The sequence below is a fragment of the Agelaius phoeniceus genome, assembly GCF_051311805.1.
Source record: "Agelaius phoeniceus isolate bAgePho1 chromosome W unlocalized genomic scaffold, bAgePho1.hap1 SUPER_W_unloc_2, whole genome shotgun sequence".
In the NCBI taxonomy this organism is placed as follows: domain Eukaryota; kingdom Metazoa; phylum Chordata; class Aves; order Passeriformes; family Icteridae; genus Agelaius; species Agelaius phoeniceus.
In genome coordinates, this window is record NW_027509867.1 from 6,335,795 (window position 1) to 6,354,241 (window position 18,447).

At 52.5% G+C, this 18,447-nt stretch overlaps 2 protein-coding genes across 2 annotated transcripts; both read right to left on the reverse strand.

The window, feature by feature from the left end:
• Positions 1-7,685: 7,685 nt before the first annotated feature.
• On the reverse strand, positions 7,686-8,695 carry LOC143692774 (olfactory receptor 14C36-like). The gene has a single exon (XM_077173015.1). It carries the CDS (start codon positions 8,616-8,618, stop codon positions 7,686-7,688), a length of 933 nt encoding a protein of 310 aa, XP_077029130.1. The 5' UTR covers positions 8,619-8,695.
• Positions 8,696-16,071: 7,376 nt separating this feature from the next.
• On the reverse strand, positions 16,072-18,098 carry LOC143692590 (uncharacterized). Its single transcript, XM_077172841.1, has 2 exons — positions 18,060-18,098; positions 16,072-16,743 (listed from the first exon to the last, which is right to left on the reverse strand). The coding sequence occupies exons 1-2, from the start codon at positions 18,096-18,098 to the stop codon at positions 16,072-16,074; spliced, it is 711 nt and encodes a 236-aa protein (XP_077028956.1).
• Positions 18,099-18,447: the final 349 nt, after the last annotated feature.

Here is an 18,447-nt window from a genome sequence, read left to right on the forward strand (position 1 = left end):
AACAGGCTTAGAGTTTGTGAAGTTGAATGGGCCAAGTCAATGCTTTCAGAAGTGTTTTTTGTTGATTGAATATCTGTTGTAATACATGACAAGGATTTTTAAAAGTAATGTAAAACTTTTTGTGTCACTGACAATCTGTTAAACCACTGAGATACTGAACACGCCTCTGTGAAACACAAATGTTAAAGATGAAAAACCCAGGAACCTCCTCTTTCGTTTCCAGTCAACAAAGAAGCAGCGGGCCATGGCCCTGGCCCCCATCTCAACCAAACCAAACCAAACCAAACCAAGCAACCCTGCCATGGGCTGAGCCCCTTCCCCCCTCTCCAGGCTGCCCCCCCCCCATCGGCCCCATTCTGACCAAACCAAACCCCAACAACTCCCAAACAGGAAAACAAAAGAGGCTACAAAACCCCAACCAGAACAAAGCCAGCCACAGCTATTAAAATCTCACCATCAAGTCCCCTCTCCCCAACACAACTCAAACCAAAAACCCCTACAACCTATCACCCGTACAAAATAACCCTGCAACTAAAATTAAACACAAAGAAAAACCCAAAACCAACCATAAAACCAATCCTAACACAACCCAACCACAACTTCCACCACAAGTTACTGGCAGGTCAGGTGTTAATCCTTTCAATACTTCATTGCTCCATCGAGTAAAAGAAAAAAACAAAATACCAGCATATAAAAAATATATAAAACCATCAAAGTCAGTAAAGGAGAAATTAAATCCCAAATAAAAAAGAAGAAAAAATACCTTAATCTTAAAACTAAAATTCTCTTGTAAACTATAATGAAAAAACTCTTTTTCTTTATAACACAAAAAACTTTTTAAAAAATTACAATTAATATTAAAAAACCCCTCCATAATAAAATAAACAAATGTTAAAATAACTGTAATTTCATCAAAAGTTTAAACAGAAGGGAAAAAAATCCAAGTAATCCAGTATCCCCAAGAGAAGATCTCTATTCCCAGAGATAAAAATAATTTTAAAAATAAAATATAAAAACTTTTACCCTTAAAGAACTCATCTTTAAAACAATACCCCATAAGTTGACATGGCCCATCTACAAGCTGTGAAAAAGCTTGTAGCAATAAAAACAACTTCCCAAGAACAAAGTTCCCCAGACAACTGTTATCCATGATGGAATTAAGAACCAAAAAAAAAAAAAATTTCTTCTTGTAAAAAAATACCCATAACCTTAACAAGAAAAACTTCCCAAGTAAACTAAAAAAAGACTACTCTTGAAATAGTAAACCAACTAGAAATTTTAAGTTTACTTTACACTGTCAGTAAAAAGAAAAAGTTATAAAGAAAAAAAAGTGTTCTAAAGGGTTTATTATAATTCTTACTACTTTTTTCTTTTTAAATTTACTTTTAATAAAAAATTCTTTATACCCTTTTAAAATGTTAGGCCTACTTGACCTTTCCATTAATCCTATCTCACAATAAAATAAATAAATAAATAATTAACCGACACGAAAACTCACTACACTCATCAATTAAGAAATCTCAATATTAGAAAAATCTTAAATTAACAAACTAAAACCACTACAATGTCATAATAAACCATTTGCAAAAGTTTCTCTGATTTTCTAAAGCTCCCAGTAGTGACTGTTTTCTTCTTTTCAGCTCCTGAGAATCTTTGTTGGTATTACTCCAGGGAGTCCAACTCAGAGAACACAAACAATTGTAATTCCTTTTAAATGTCTCCTTGAGAGAGTTGTTTGGGGAATGGGAGTCAGGGCTTGTGTGTGCTGCTTGGCCCAGCCCAGGCAGGGCTTTCCCAGCCACATTCCACACTCCATTGCCCAGCTGGAGCCGCTGGTGCCTCTGAGTTGTGCTGCCCCAGCCCCAGGGACGCTCTCCTTGTCTGCCCATTCCCCCACGGTCTCTGGGCAGGGATGGCCTCACTGGGGGCTGCTGACATCCTCAGCAACTTGGAGGCTGCTGCTGAATTTCACTGCTCCAGAGGCTTGTTCAGCCTTCAGCTCTTCAGGGCAGGAATTCAGTGTCCCAGGGCTCATGAACATTCAGAACACCTGAACAAGCCAAGCCTCTGGGAATCATTTGATTTAAGTCTCCATATCTTCTGTGGTTAATTTGACAGATTTCAGTAGTGTATTCAAAGTGAATGTATTTTATTTACAACAACAGTAAGAAAAGATTTTTTTAGGTGCTGTTTAGGGTTTTTTTTTCCTGTTAATACATTGAAATGTCCAATCTCCAATTGACACTGAATCCAAGTAACTCCTCAAGCAGTTAAATAGATATGAAAATCGATCAGACTCTGTCCCTACCCCCACCCCACCATTTCCCCCATCCAAGCCCTGGCATTCAGAGCAGCCTTGTGCAAATCTCAGCTCCCTCCAGCCCAGGCTGCACCTGCAGCTTTCAGCTCCTTGGCTCCAACTCCCACCTGCTTTCCTTGCAGAAGGAGCTGCCTGAGACACAGAGGGATGTTCATTTCTTGTCAGCCAACAAAGCCAAGGGAAGGCACAGCTCCATCAAATGCAAAAGTCATTCCTCTGCCGGATATTCAATCCACTTTGCACAGCAGACAATCTCAGAGCTATGGAAAACACCTTCTGTTCCCAGCACAGATTCCAAGGTCCCCCCAAACCCTCCCTGCCCCGATTCTGCCCAGATTTGCTCTTTGCACACACGAGTCACAGGCTGAAGTCAGGAGCTCCCTCCAAGCCCAGAGGGAGGAAAAGAGAGAAAGGGGATGAAGAGCTCTCCTGTGCAGAGCCAAGGTCCAAGTGCAGCCCCTGCAGTGGGAACCAAAACTCATCAGGTTTGTGTCCTTTGGGCTCAGGGTCTGGTGACACTCAGAGGCACAGAAGGGTTTCTCGCCAACAAACACAAGATGAACATTTGGACAGTGTAATAACCATCAAGCTCTTCCTTCAGCTCTCTGGGATGTCCCAGCTGCATCTGACATGTCCCCCATCCTCAAGGGATTTCTGTACTGGAACAGTTTTAGATAAAGACATAAGAAAAATTAGGATGTTGACTAAGGTGATATTTACTGAATATCAGAAAGATTGGGAAACTCCCTGAAGTTCAAAGCAGGAATCCAGTCAGTTGAGAGGCACTTGAATAACCAGGGAGCATCTGGAGGAAGAAATCTGGAAGCAGTGGGAATGACAAAGATCCAGTGTGTCTAGTGAAGAGACATACATAGAGACAGCCATTTAAACAGCACAGGTAACACCTGTGAGGAAAAGGGAGATGATATAATACACAGATTATTGGAGACTCAAGCAGAGAGCAAGATCAGTATTTCTTCTCCTGCCATCAGTATACTTCCAGGAAATTGCTGTTCCTGGTGAGAAAATTTTGCCATGTCTAAAGAGTACTCAAATGACCCAGATAATGAAAATGTGCATGCATATTATAAAATTTACAAGTATTAAAACCTGTGCCCCTTTGCAGGTAGAAATCATTTGTGTGCCCATGGACAGGCAGTGCCACTTGTGCCCTGAGGTGCCTAGCTGGGATTGGATCTCTCCCAGAGCACCTGAGGGAGAGCAGAGCACCTTGCAAGCTGCAGGTCCTTGACAGCCCCACAGGGCTCCTGTCCCATCAACATCTGCTCTGCTCCAGTCTGAAACAGGGCCCAGCATGGTGCTGGGATCATCAGAGAGCTGAGGTGTGTGCTGGAATTCAATGGCCTCCCCATCCCACAGCAGCCCTGCATTTCCCTGCTGCAGCCTTGGTCTCCAGCCCAGCCATGGAGGCTCTTTGGGCTCTGGAGTGTTGCTGCAGCCCGCAAGGGCAGCTGAGCTCTGCCTTTGGCACAGTCAGGCCTGGCCAGCGCAGGCCATGCTCAGCAATTGCTTGTGTGTGCCTGGCCTTGCTGTCAGCCCCGGCAGCGGCTGCGTGGCCCCTTTGTGGCCCTGTGCTGGCCCAGCCATGGTGGCCCAGCCCCTGTGCAGGCCCAGCCCAGGCCAGGAGCATTGCGGCTGGGAACGGCCCCTGTGCCGTGGTGCCCACAGCAGCCTTGGGGCTCTGTGCCCCATGGCCTCCCTGCTGGGCAGCCTCTGCCAGCTCCTGCAGAGCCCCTGGCACCTGTGGGGCTGCACAGACAGCCCTGCCCCGGGCTCTGCCGGCCTCTGGGCCAGCAGAGAGGCAGCCAGGGCTGGCCATGGCCGGGAACAGGCCCTGAGCCCCGCAGGAGGATGGAGCTGGGCCACCATGGCTGGGCCAGCACCTTCTAATCCAGTCTGAACAGATATGATAATCAAGACCCCTCCTGGCTGATAATCAATCACACTTTGTCCCCACTCCCTCCCCACCATTTCCCTCATCCAACCCCTGGCACTCCTATGGATCAGGAATGGTGTGGCCAGCAGGGGCAGGGCTGTGATTCTTCCCCTGTGCTTGCCATTGGTTCTGCAGCACCTCAAGTGCTGTGTCCAGTTCAGGGACCCCCAATTTAGGAAGGACACGGAGGGGCTGGAGCGTGTCCAGAGAAGGGAAACAAGGCTGGGGAGGGCTCTGAAGCACAAGTCCTGTGAGGAGTGGCTGAGGGAGCTGGGGTTGTTTATCCTGGACAAGTGGAGGCTCAGGGGAGACCTCATCACTCTCTACAACTCCCTGACAGGAGGGTGCAGCCAGGTGGGGGTCGGGCTCTTTTCCCAGGGAACAGTGACAGGACAAGACAACACAGCCTTCAGCTGCACCAGGGGACATTTAGGTTGGACATTGGAAATATTCTTCAAACAGAGGGTGATCGGGCAATGACATGGGCTGTCCAGGGAGGTGGGTGTGTCGCCGTCCCTGGAAGTGTTTAAAGAAAGACTGGATGTGGCACTGAGTGCCATGGTCTAGGTGACAAGGTGGTATTGGGTGCCAGGTTGGACTTGATGCTCTCCAAGGTCTTTTCCAGCCTGGCTGATTCTCTGATGATTGTGACCCTGCAGGGCCCTGGGGAAGCAAGGGGCCATTATGACACTGCAGGGCCTGGTGGCACTAAGAGGACCATGGTGACACTGTGTATGACATGGCAGCACAGAGCCAAGGGGCCATGGTGACACTGTGGGGCTGAATGGAAGCAAGGAGTCCATGGTGACAGTCTGGGTCCTGCTGGAACCACAGAGGCCACTGTGACCCTGCAGGGCCTTGTGGAACCATGCAGAGCATTGTGACAGAGCAGGACCTGGTGTCATGATGGGGCCATTGTGACACTGCAGGGCCCAATGGAACCAAGGGGCCAGGGCTGCTCCTCAGGGACCCATGGAATGAATGAAACATGTTTGAAACCGTGGTGGCCCTTGGGACCAAGAGGCCATTGTGACACTGTGGAACCAAGGAGAGCATTGCTGCACTGCCAGATCTCATGGAACCAAGGATCCATTGTGACACTGCAAGGCCCAAGGATCCAAGGGACTTTGTGACACCAAGGGGTCCCATGGAACTAAAGGGAGATTGTGACACTGTGAAGCCTCATGGAATCATGGAGACCATTGTGACACTCTGGGGCCTCATGGAACCATGGTGACACCAAGTTGTCTGGGAGTGTGGATCTGCTGGAGGGTAGGAGGGCTCTGCACAGGGCCCTGGACAGGCTGGATCCAGGGCCCAAATCCAACAAGGTGAGGTTTAACAAGTCCCAGTGCCGGGTCCTGCACTTTGGCCACAAAAACCCCTGAAGCCCTACAGGCTGGGGACAGAGTGGCTGGAGAGCAGCCAGGCAGAAAGGGACCTGCAGGCACTGATGGACAGCAGGCTGGACATGAGGCAGCAGTGTGCCCAGGTGGGCAAGAAGGCCAATGGCTCCTGGCCTGGCTCAGGAATGGTGTGGCCAGCAGGAGCAGGGCAGGGATTCTTCCCCTGTGCTCAGCACTGGTTGGGCAGAAGTGCTGTGTCCAGTTCTGGGACCCCAATTTAGGAAGGACATGGAGGGGCTGGAGTGTGGGGCTGGGGAGAGGTCTGGAACACAAGTCCTGTGAGGAGGGGCTGAGGGAGCTGGGGTTGTTTATCCTGGAGAAAAGGAGGCTCAGGGGGGAAAAGGCAGTGTCAGGGCACAGGTTGGACTTGATGATCTCCAAGGTCTTTTCCTACCTTGCTGATTCTGGGATTCTCTGAAACCACCCTTGGAGCAGTTGCAGGATGAGCCCTGGGCCTCCTCTGCAGAAGCTCCAGCAGCCCAGGTCCCTCAGCTTCTCCTGCCAGCCCCAAAGCCCATCCTGTCAGTCCTGCAGAGCCTCTGCAGCTCCTCCTCATTGCCCAGAACAGGGAGCCCCAGAGGCAGACACAGCAGCCCAGATGTGCCCCCCTGGCCTGGGGTGCCTGTGGCAAGGGAGCAGCAGCAGGCACTGCAGGAGCCTGCAGACAATTCCTGCAGCACTTGTAGGATGATCCTGCTGCCCAAGGGACGTTGCCATGGGGCCAAGTCAGGAACTGCAATGGGGAGTGGGGCCAGAGAGGAAAGGGCAAACAGGGATGGGCTGTTTGCAGGGGAAGGAACAGGGCTGGGCAAGAGGAAGAGATTTGTACAAGGGAAGAGTAAAGAAAACAAAGGTGAAGCCAAGGAAATGCCCAGGGCAGTTTGGGGGTGGCTGCCAGGCAGCCCTGGCTCTGAGCAACAGCGTCTGCAGTGGCACAGGAAACTCCCAGCTGATGGGAACAAACTTTCTGGCTGAGTGCAGAGGCCAGGACAAAGCTGAGTGGTTTCCCTGGTGTCCCGCAGGCCTTGCTGGCCCCAGGGGCTGATGGCATTTGCGCTCCCTCAGGTTCATGTCCCCACAGCAACAGCATGGGGGTGCTGGCCCTGCTGTGTGCAATGCAAACAGGGGCTGCTGAGGCAGTGCTGCCGTGTCTGTGCCTGCAAGGATGGGGCACCTGTGTGAGCTGGGGGAGAGGCCAGGGCTGCAGAGGGGGGATGTTGTTGGCAGCTGCATGAGGACGCTCTGGGACGCTGCCCTGGGCTGTGCAGCGCACTGGGCATGGATCAGCCCCTGCTCTGCTGCTCCTTCCCGTCTCCCCAGGGCCCTTGCAGAGCCCCAGCCATGCTGTTTGCCCCCAGCCTGCCCACGGCCAGCCTGGGGCTGCTCATGGGGGTTTCTGTGCTGAGCATTGGCCTGGCCGTGTTCTTGAGAGAGCCTGGGCAAGGAGCCTGGAGCCCCCAGGGCCTGGCCTGAGGCGTCAGCGCTGCCCCAGCAGTGCCCATGGCCTGTCCCTGCTGCAGCCCCGGCACTGCCACCCCCAGGGCTGTGCCCGGCCCCGAGAGCACTCAGGCCCTGCAGCAACACCAGGGCCACCAGGGCAGCGGGGCAGGGCCACGGCAGCAGCACTGGCAACACCAAGTGCTGCTGCTGCTGCTGCTGCTGGGCACAGCTGCTGGGCCAGCACTGATCTGCCCCAGCTCTGCACACAGACATTGCTGCTGCAGCTCCAGAGAAGGCAACACAAGGGCATCTCTGCAGAAAACTCTGCTGGGGGATCCTTTAGTTCCTTTAAAGCCACCAAGAGTGCAGCCCCACATTGACACAGTCTGTGGGCACAGGGAAGGTGGAGAGAAACAAAAAGAGAAATGGCACAAACAATGACATTTATTTGTAGATAACATGAAAAAAGTAAAAAAAAGAAAAAGAAATTCCAAAATGAAAACTACAAGAAGTATCAAAGATGAATTTTATGTCAAGCGATTTGCAGAAATTGGCCAGCAGTTTAATGTTTCTGAAAGCATCCAGTGATCAGTCTCCACACTGCAGCCTTCAGCTCCTGGTTCCTCAGGCTGTAGATGAGGGGGTTCAGGGCTGGAGGCACCACCGAGTACAGAACTGACAGGGCCAGATCCAGGGATGGGGAGGACATGGAGGGAGGCTTCAGGTAGGAAAATGTGGCAGTGCTGATGAACAGGGAGACCACAGCCAGGTGAGGGAGGCAGGTGGAAAAGGCTTTGTGCCGTCCCTGCTCAGAGGGGATCCTCAGCACAGCCCTGAAGATCTGCACATAGGAGAAAACAATGAACACAAAACATCCAGAAGATAAACACACACTAACAGCAAGAAGCCCCAGTTCCCTGAGATAGGATTTGGCACAGGAGAGCTTGAGCATCTGGGGCACTTCACAGAAGAACTGGCCCAGGGCATTGCCATGGCACAGGGGCAGGGAAAATGTATTGGCCGTGTGCATGAAAGCAGTGAGAAAGGCACTGGCCCAGGCAGCTGCTGCCATGTGGGCACAAGCTCTGCTGCCCAGGAGGGTCCCGTAGTGCAGGGGTTTGCAGATGGACACGTAGCGGTCGTAGCACATGATCGTCAGCAGATAAAACTCTGATCCAAGGAAGAAGAAAATCAGAAAGAGTTGGGCAGCACATCCGGTGTAGGAGATGGTGCTGGTGTCCCAGAGGGAATTGTGCATGGCTTTGGGGACAGTGGTGCAGATGGAGCCCAGGTCAGCGAGGGCCAGGTTGAGCAGGAAGAAGAACATGGGCGTGTGCAGGTGGTGGCCGCAGGCTACGGCGCTGATGATGAGGCCGTTGCCCAGGAGGGCAGCCAGGGAGATGCCCAGCAAGAGGCAGAAGTGCAGGAGCTGCAGCTGCCGCGTGTCTGCCAATGCCAGCAGGAGGAAGTGCCTGATGGAGCTGCTGTTGGACATTTGCTGGGACTGGCCTTGGGGAGCTGTTCATGGAGAAAAGTCAGTGACAGGTTAGGAGGAACCTTTTCCAGCAAAAACAAAGCCTTTTCCCATAGACCCTTCTTGTATAACCCTCTGACACCCTTTTGAATTTCCAGCAGATTTTCATTCAGCTCCAAGGGGGGATCCCTGGCTGGTGCTGGCTGAGTGGGACATCAGGTTCAGGGCAGCTACACACAGGGTTTTTATTATTCAGCTCTGCTGTGCAGATGTGGGAGGAGGACAGGGACCTGTCCTCGTGTTCCACTTTGAAACCTTGTTAATACAGACGGCCCTGTGAGCATGTGCACCCCCACTGCCAGAGAGCAGGAATGGTAAAATCTGTTTAAATCTTCTAGAGATTTTACAGCTCCTCTTCCCCCTCTCTTGCTATATTCAGATGTCAGTAACTCTCAGCATTTCTGCTGCCCTCAGGGAGAACAGAGTGAGTTCTCTGAGGCAAGGTGGTGAGTGGAGAGTGAGGGGAGGAGGTCTGTCTCCCAGTCCTGTTCCAGGATTCTCTGGGCTTTCATCATTCTTAGACATAGGATGATCACCCTCCCATGTTTCCTTTAAAAACCATCCTGACACTTCTGAGAGCAGATGGATCCCCCACAGTCCACCAAATGTCCATTCCTTTCTCAAGGTCGCAGCCCCACATTTGTACCCAGGGAAACACAGGCCTCATTTCACCAACCCAGCAGCATTTTCCCATCCTAGAACTTCTGTGCCTCACCCTCGGGCTTTCAGATAACACAGAGATGTTACAGGACAGGTTTGCACCCTGGATTGAAGCTCCCAGCTTGGACTGAAATCTCAAGGAGACTCCCAAGTGTCCTTCTGATGGCATTGGATTGAGGGAGATGCAGCTCCTTCCCTGGCTGCACTGACAGCATTGCCCAGAGCTGGGCACTGGGGACAGCGTCACCCTGAGCCAGCTGTGCCCCTGCCAGAGCCCCCAGGGCCGGGCAGCTGCTCCCAGCCCTGTGCTCTGCAGAGGGAACTGGGCCCGGGGCTGCAGAGCTGCCCCACGGCTCTGCTGCAGCTCTGCCTGCACAGGAGGGGCTGCACGCCTTGGAGCCCCGGCCCTGAGGGCAGAGGCTTGGCTGGGGCACAGGAGGGAGGGGGCTTGTTCAGAGGGAGGGGCTGCACTGCAGGGGCTCCTGTGGGCATCTCTAAACTCTCCCTGCCACAGCATTGCTGGGCTTTGTTTTCTCTCATTGCCTGATCTTCTCTCTGCTTCCTGCAGATTTCGCTCCTGCAGGTGTTTCCCTGTGCCTGATCTCTCCCTGCCAGCACTCACAGACCCCAAATCTCTGTGCACTCTCCTTGGCCTGACAGAACCCTGCCTGTTTGCAGGGAACTGGCTGGGTGCAGGTTCTGTTTGCAGCTTGGAGAAAGGACAGCTCAGACTGAGCCTGATGGCTCCAGCAAAGGTGATGCTGCTGCTGTCCATGGGCAGAGTGGCTGAAAGAACATTAGGGATCTCCTGTGAACCTCCTGATCACTAAAAGTAACAGTTTGGATGTCTCAGGCACATGTCAAAATTAATGATTAATAATTCATTATCATCCTTTTAATATTTTTGCTGCCCGCCCCCCCCCCTTCCCTTCTTCCCCACAATTCCCATACAGTTGGAAACTGAATAGAAAGTCGTTGGAAATTTCCTCATTTTTATCAAAATCCTTGTCTTGGAAATATTCTGTGACTGATCAGAACCCCTCAGCATGTCAGAGCTTCATGAACATTTCACCTCCCCTGCACCAGAAATACCCAGAGTTGTACTCACAGGCTCTGCAGGCATTGGGATGTTCCAGCTGCAGGAGATGGCTCCAGGAGCTGCAGCTGCATTGTCCTGCAGCCAGAGGTTCCTGTGCCAAGGGCTGGCAGTGATTGTGCCCCAGGCACTTCTCAGCCCCTTCCCAGCCCTGACTGATTGAAGCTCTCTGTGCCTCTGGGCTGTGCCCGCGCTGGCTGCAGGCAGTGCCCCAGCCCTGCTGGGCTGGCACAAGAGCTGCTCCTCCAGAGAAATGTGCTTTTGAAGCTCTTCTTGGTGACCAGGAGCTGCCTCTGTGCCAGGAGCCCAGCCCAGCTCAGCAGCACAGACACAGCACAAGGACTTTAATCAGCCTCTGGGGCTTTGTGCTCAGGCCCTGAACATCAGTCCCTGAGAGGGAGCTGAAGAAACCTCTCCAGAACTCCAAGGCAGAATCCACCTCCAAACTTTCTTGGACTTTTAATGGGTCCCAGAGAGGGAAACGACTGAGCAAGTGTCCCCAGGCCCCAGGCAGAGCAGAGAACTGCAGGCAGTGATGACAGGTGGGGACAAAGAGAAGCCAAGTCTTGGTGCCCTGGGGCACAGCAGGGTCTGTGCCAGCAAGGGCTGGGAGGAGACACCTTGTGCTGAGGCCCTGGGGCCTCCTGGCACAGCCCCAGCCCGGCTGGGCACTGTCAGCCCCTTGTGCTGCCCTCAGCATCCCCCCCTAGCCCACATCCCAGTGGCCTCAAGGATCTGCTGCAAGGAGTCCCTGGGGAGCCTTGCTCAGCAATGGCCCTGGGGGCTCCTGAATGCTCCCTGCAGGGACTGCAGGTTTTTCAAAGGACTTTGGGTTTGGCTTTTGCCTTGCAGTCTCTGAGAGGTTTGTGCAATCCTGGCCTCCAATTATCTGCTGTAATTAGTCCCTGGAGAGGCTTTGTCAGTAACAACACTCAGTGGGGCTCATTAATGCTTTAAGGTACTCCAGTTATTTGAAGGTACTTGGTGTTTCCCTTTTGATACAGACTCTGTGAGAGGTTTGTGCAATCATGGCCCCAATTATCTGCTTTAATGAGTCCCTGGAGAGCTTTGTACTGACACTCAGTGGGGCTCAGTAATGCTTTGAGCTTCTCACATTTTTTAAGGTAGTTTGGAATTTCCTTTCCACACTGAGACTCTGAGATGTTTTTGGTCAATCCTGGCCTCCAATTGTCACCTCCAAGGAGTCCATGATGAGCCTGTGTTGGGGATGGACCTCAGTGGGACCCATTCATGCTTTGAGACACTTTGGGGTTTTCTTCTGACTTTGACTCCTGGAAAGGTTTGTGCAATCTCCTCTCAGGCCCTGAGGTTCCAGGGCTCAGCTCCAAATGCACCACAGGGCTCATCAGGATGCAGCAAGTCCTGACAAACCATGGCTCTGCCTTGATTTCCCTCTGCTCTAATGCAGTTTATCAGGAATGTATCTGGAGTGATTTTTGGTTTGCTAATTTGAGATTTCTCAGCCAATGCATCTATTAGTGCAGTGGGATCAGTGTTGGCTAATTACCATTGCACTCACTGGAATATATTTACTCATTTCTTGCTCTGAGATAGGATTAGGAGAAAGGCAAAGTAGTCTCAAAATTTTAAAAGAGTATATGGAAAAGTTTATTACCAGTAAATAGAAGAAAGATTAATAAGAATCTGAACACTTCTCCTCTCCCTACAACCTTTTCTTTCTTACTGACAATGCAAGGAGACAAAACCTGAAAGTTTCAGTCAGTTTATACCATCTAGAACAGTCTTTCTTCAGTTCACTTAGGGAGAGGAGTCTCTCTTTCATGCTATGGAGACTTCTCCATAAGAAAACAGTTCACTCGTGGCTCTCAATTCCCACAAATAGCAGCTGCCCAGAAAATCTGCAATTGTGATGTTCCTCCCATTTTTTCATAGCTTTTCCCACAGATGTTTTTATGGGCCATGTCAACTTATGGGGTATGAGTTTAAAGATGAGCTGTTGAAGAGCAAAGATTCTCTTCATCTATTTATGAAATCATCTTCATCTCTGAGAACAGAGATCTTCTTCTTCTCTCCATGAGGGCGCAGGATCTCATTACTCTTCTCTCTTTCTCTGTTTAAAATTCTCATGGGATCACAGCTACTTCAACATTTGCCTACTTTAGCATGGAGGTTTTTGCTGAACAGGTCATCTCCCCATATTTTCAATTAGTTATAGGGAAAAAGAGAGTCTGACATATTAATTACATCCTTCCCCATAGCTTTACAAGAGGATTTCAGCCCCAAGATCAAGGCATCTCCTCATCCCTCCCATCTGGGACTCAACTTCCTATTCAGTGACCTGGGTGTCTTCATGTTGCTCCTCTGTGTGCCTGCACTCTGTCCTTTTCTCTCACTGGAGGGAGGATGGAAGCACTGAAAGAGTTCATATCTCACCCGGGGCCTGCAGATGGTTCCGTGCCCCCGGCCGGGCTCGGTGCTTGCGGCCGGAGCTGTTTTACGATGGAGGTTTCTGCAGCGGCTGCGCTGGGGCTGTGTCAGGATGGGCCGCGCTGGGGCAGGGCCAGGATCTCAGCAGCCAGGCCAGAGCACAGCAGCAGCACGGCCGGGGGCCGATGGCTTCTCCTGCCCCTGCCCGGGGCTTGCGGCTGAAGCCCAAGGGTGGCAGAATCTTGGCCGAGCTGGCCCGGCCCGGGGCTGCTCCTGGGGCCCGGTGGATCCTGGCTGGGCCCGGGCTGGCGGCGGGGCAGGGCTCAGCAGGGCCCAGATGTTCCCAACTGCAGCCATGGCCCGGCCCGGCCTCGGCCCCGTGGCCTCCCCTGCCCTGCCCGGCAGCCGATGGGGCCTGGCGGGGTCCCTGGGAAGGGGCCCGGCCCCACGGCAGGAGCCGCCCGGCCCGGCCTGGCTGAGACGGGGCCGGGTCAGCCTTGTTACCTCTGTGCCAGCCAGAAGGGAAAGAGACCCTCCCAGGCTTTCTCATCTTTAACATGTGCCTTCACAGAGCCGTGTACAGTTTCCTTAGTGATTTAACAGATTGTCAATTCTCAAAGCTGATTACTGATTGTTTTTTTGGTCAGACATGGAGGAAACTGCTAGCAGCTTCTCTTAGAACATCACTTTCGTGATGCAAAACCACAACTGCACAGAGCACAGAGCTCCTTTGTCCATATATAGTGCTCATGTGCCCGAGGTTTCAAAATACCTCCCTGGGAGATCTCTGGGCCCTCTCCAAGGTGTTTTCAAATGAAAACATTCAGCTCAGAGTCTAAGAAAATCACCAGAGGACAGGGCCAGCCTGACCTGTCTCTCCTGGCTACTTTTGTCTGAGATCAGTCCTTGGATAAACAGAATTGAGAGGCCAAATTCTAATTTTGGCCATGGTCCCTGGACCTGAAAGCCGGTTCCTTTCCATAGGAAGGAAGGAACAGAGCCCCAGTGTTTCAGGGGCAGATGAGAAATGGCCACCAGAGGCCAAGGCCAGCCAGAGCAAGCAGGATTTTGTTCTGAGTGATATCCTTGCATATAGGAATTGCTTTAGGGAGAGTTTCAATTTTGGCAATGGGCATCTGAAAAGGGGGGCGGTTCTTTCCCATAGCAAGAAAAGCATGGAGCCTCAGTTTTCCAGGAGCTGATGAGAGGCAGCCCTTGACATTGCAACATCAGCCAGACCTGTCAGGGGACCCCTGGGAGGCCAAGCCAGCCAGGCCTGTTCAATGTTCCCTCAGTTCCATGGGGCCCCACATTGTCCCAATGGTCCCTTGCTTCCCTGAGGCCCTGAGGTGCCATAATGCCCCCTTGGTGACACCAGGCCCTGAAGGGTCCCGATGGTCTCCATGGTTCCATCAGGCCCCACAGAGCCATAATGGTCTCTGGGTTCCATGAAGCCCCGTGGTGTCACCATGGCCCCTTGGTTCCATGGGCTCCAGGGGTGCCACAATGATCCCCTTGGTTCCATGAGGTCCCCACAGTGTCCCAGTGATCTCCATGGGAAGGGACGAATCCAGCCCCAGTGTTGCAGGGGCAGTCACCAGAGGTCCAGGCCACCCAGGCTTGATGGTACTGGCAGATTGTGCCTGGGAGCAACCCTTGGATATCCAGAATTTTGGAGGTGGAATCCAATTTCAGACATGGACACCTGGAGGATAAGGATGCTTGTTTTCCATTGGAAAGAAAGCACGGAACACTGATTACACAGTGACATTTGGGGATCTATGGGGAGTATTGGGGATTGTTCCTGCACCTCGTGACCCAACAGGAGCTTCTCTAATAAATGTTTCCTGAAGCTCCCACTGTGGTCATGACAGGAACCCCTGTGAGTGTCTGGGCCATCCCGACTCTTTGGCAGCCTGGGGACTCCTGGGATGTCACCATGGGATGGCTGTGACTGTCTCTGACCCCAGGGCTCTTTACCATCCCAGAAAGCCCTGGGAGGTCTCCATGGAGCCCCTGTCTCTGCCAGTGACATTCCAGCTCAGAAACAGCCTGGAGACTCTTGGAAAAATCCCATGGAGCCCCTCTGAGGGCCTGTGAAAAATCTGACCCTTAGCAGGCAACCATCACCAGGCCCCTGTTGCTATGGTCAGTTTCCATGGCAACCATCACCAGCCCCCTGCTGCTATGCTCAGTCCCTTGGCAGCTCCATGGAGACCCCATGCCAGGGGTGGTTGCCATGGATACCAGCTCAGGCCTGCAGCCAGAGCCCGTTGCCATGGCAACCATTGGCAGCCCCCCCATCCCCAGGCTGATGGGATCCCAGAAGCACAGAATTGGCTGAGCTGGGAGGGACCCATCAGGATCCTCCAGTCCAACTGCTGGCCCTGCACAGGACACCCCAACAATGCCAGCCTGGGCCTGGCAGCGCTGGCCAAACGCTGCTGCAGCTCAGAGAGCCCTGGAGCTGGGACCCTTCCCTGGGGAGCCTGGCCAGGGCCCCAGCAGCCTCTGGGCAAAAACCTTTTCCTGACATCCAACCTGAGCCTGCCCCGACTCAGCTGCAGCCGCTCCCTCCACTCCTGTCCCTGGGCACCAGAGGGAAGAGGTTCCCACAGCCCCAGCCAGGGATCCGCTCCCAAGGCTGCTGCCATGGCCACCAGGGCTGCCACCAGCTGGGATGCTCGGTTTCCACGGGCCGGGCTTCAGGAATGGGATTCCCCAATTTCCTGCTGCCGCTAAAACCGCACTGCCCTCGCTGCCCTCCCGCCTCCCATGGAAAGCACAAAAGGCAAAGATCCCGGACTGGTTTAAGAACAATTTAATGGGAACAGCAACGGGATAAGGAACAAACAGGAACAAAAACAATATTGATAACAGAAGGGATAAATAAAACTGTTTACAGGGAAAACTACAACACAACTCACAGGGTCTGCCTGGCTACAATATTTCTTGCCTGGAAAGGACACCCTTCTCCTCAGGGAGAGAGAGAGAGTCCCTTTCCTGTCCCTGGCAATGATCTGAGGTGGGACTGAATGTAATGACAGGGCCATGGCCAGACCCTCATGTTCTCCAATCCCACATCAGGTCATTGGCAAAGGGCAGGAAAAGGTACAGGTGTCTTCCCAGCATGGATCACAGGGAACATGGATCACCAGGGCTCTTTCCAATCTGGCTTCTCCCATGGGGGATGAAGCTGGAGTGGTGCATGAAGCTGTTCCTGCAATCGAGGCACTTGCAGGGCTTCATTTACTGGTGGCTCCGTTGGTGTCTTGTCAAATGAGAGCTGCTGGTGAAGCTCTTCCCACACTGGGGACACTCGTAGGGCCTCTCCCCAGTGTGGATGCGCTGGTGCCTGATGAGGGTGGAATTGTGCTTGAAGCTCTTCCCGCAGTCAGGGCAGTAGAAGGGCCTCTCATCCGCGTGAATCCGCTCATGCAGGAGGAGCTGAGAGCTGGTGTGAAACCTCTTCCCACACGTGCGGCACTCGTAGGGTCTCTCCCCAGTTTGGATGAGCTGGTGCCTGATGAGGTGGGACTTGCGCTTGAAGCCCTTCCCGCAGTCAGGGCAGTGGAAGGGCCTTTCTTCTGTGTGAATCTGCCGGTGCCTGGCGAGATCAGAGCTGGTGTGAAACCTCTTCTGGCACTCAGGACACTCGTAGGGCCTCTCCCCAGTGTGGATGTGTTGGTGGATGATGAGGGCAGAGCTGCAGCTGAAGCCCTTCCCACACTCCCCACACTCGTAGGGCCATTCCCCGGTGTGGATCATCTGGTGGCTGATCAGGGTGCTGCTCTGCCTGAAGCTCTTCCCACACTCCAAGCACTTGTGGGGCTTTTTCCCATCATGAAGCTGCTCATGGGCCACCAGCTCTGAGCTCTGGCTGAAGCTCTGTCCACCTTCCTGGCTCAGGGTGGGTCTTTCCTCCTCAGAGCACCCTGGGCTGGGTTTGGAGCCCCTTCTCCTGTGGGATCTCTGGGACTTGTCCTCCACGTTGGAATTCTGCACCGTGGAGCCACTCAAAATGGCCTCTTCCATGAGGTTCTGCCACAGGGATTTGTCCTCCCTGGTCTCCATCCTCAGCTCCTTTTCTGGGGGAGGAAGGCCAAGGAGAGGATGGAATTTGCCTCCGTGCCAGAGGGAAGGGGAAGGAGATCCCCCCAGTGCATCCCCAGCAGGACGGGGTTGGCAGCAGGGTTGTCCTGCAGCCGGGGGCTGTGCTGGGCTGGGAGATGGAGCAGGAGAGAGGGGGAAAGGGGCACTGACTTCCTCCTCACCTGCCTGGGGCTCCTGGGGCACCGTCTTCTTCCTCACAGCCTCCTCCTCCATCTGGCCAAGTTTAAGGGATGGAAAATCCTGTTTTGAGAAGAAAACAAGGGATAAGTACATTGAATTTTGTACTTGTTTGAAGGCAAACCTGGGGAGGGTCTAAACCAGGATTACAATTTAATAAGAAAATGAAGATCAAGGCAATGATACAGAAACACTGCCTTAAACTGACAGAGTCAGGATATAACCTGACACCCTGTTGCTGGTCAGGCTGGTGGCTGCTGTCCCATTAAATGGTGGCTGCAGTCCTGTTGGAGTGATGAACGTGATTCTGTCCAAGCAGTGATCCTGTAGAAGCGTCTGGTCTTCCTCTGAAGGTCCAGGGGTGGTTCTGGAGCTCTTGTCCTCTGGGAATCCAGTAGGCAAGCTGCTCCTTGTGTCTCAAGGCTCAGCTTATATGCAGGTAGGAATGCTTGGATCCTGCCCCTGGGCGGAGCATCCCACAATGGGATGATGGAATTTTATCAGTCCTGCAGTGACACTCAATGGCCCATTCACAGAAGATATCTCCCCTGGAGGGCGTTATCAGGGCTGAGTCATGGAAAAGATCAAGAACACTGCCCCACCTGTTTATAGCAGTTGAAGATGGGGATTGAAAACATGCATTTGGTTCCATCTTACATTGCAGCCTGAAACAGTGGGGGAATCCATGCTCAGGGGGTGAACACCACCCCCCTTACCCAAACTGGCTCAGGTGTAAAACCCCCACCCTGGGAAGGCCACACACACACAGGGGACAATGTCACACTTGCGCTGCCCCAGGGCAAATGGCATCTCTCTAATATTTTCTTAACCAGATTGCAAAATTATTTTGGCACAGTGAGTTCAGGGCACTGTTGTTTGACCCCAGTTGCCTTTGACAACAGCATGGTTCCTTCCTCTGTGGAGGTTGTGGGTCTCTCTGGAGGAACTCTTGGAAACTTGGATGCAGCTTCGTCTGAGCGACCCATGGGAGAACTGATGAGGAAAATGGCTGTTGTGGGACTGGAGTGTAAAGAAAATACTTTGTTGTCCCTACTTGAAAAGTTTGTTAAAATCACTGGAGGAAATGGAGCAAATAATACCAGCAAGACTGACAAGGTTCATTCACCACATGGTGAGGAACACAAGGCTGCTAAAAGTCCCACAAGAAGCCCAGCTCAAGTAGCTAAATTCCCAAATAACTCCTGAATTCCCAGGCTGGGGTTTTTTCCAAATGTGAGAATCATTATTCTCTTCATCCCTGTCACCTTTGTGACAGCTACACAGAGCTTCCACTTCCTTTTAATAATATCTGTATTGGGCCGAATTTGCACTTTT

Coding starts and splice junctions, on each gene's coding strand:
- LOC143692590 (XM_077172841.1), bottom strand. CDS start 18,098: ATGGGTCGCTCAGACGAAGCTGCATCCAAGTTTCCAAGA. Junction 16,744..18,059: donor CTGCATCCAAGTTTCCAAGA/GTTCCTCCAGAG, acceptor TGCTCTGAGGAG/GAAAGACCCACCCTGAGCCA.
- LOC143692774 (XM_077173015.1), bottom strand. CDS start 8,618: ATGTCCAACAGCAGCTCCATCAGGCACTTCCTCCTGCTGGCATTGGCA.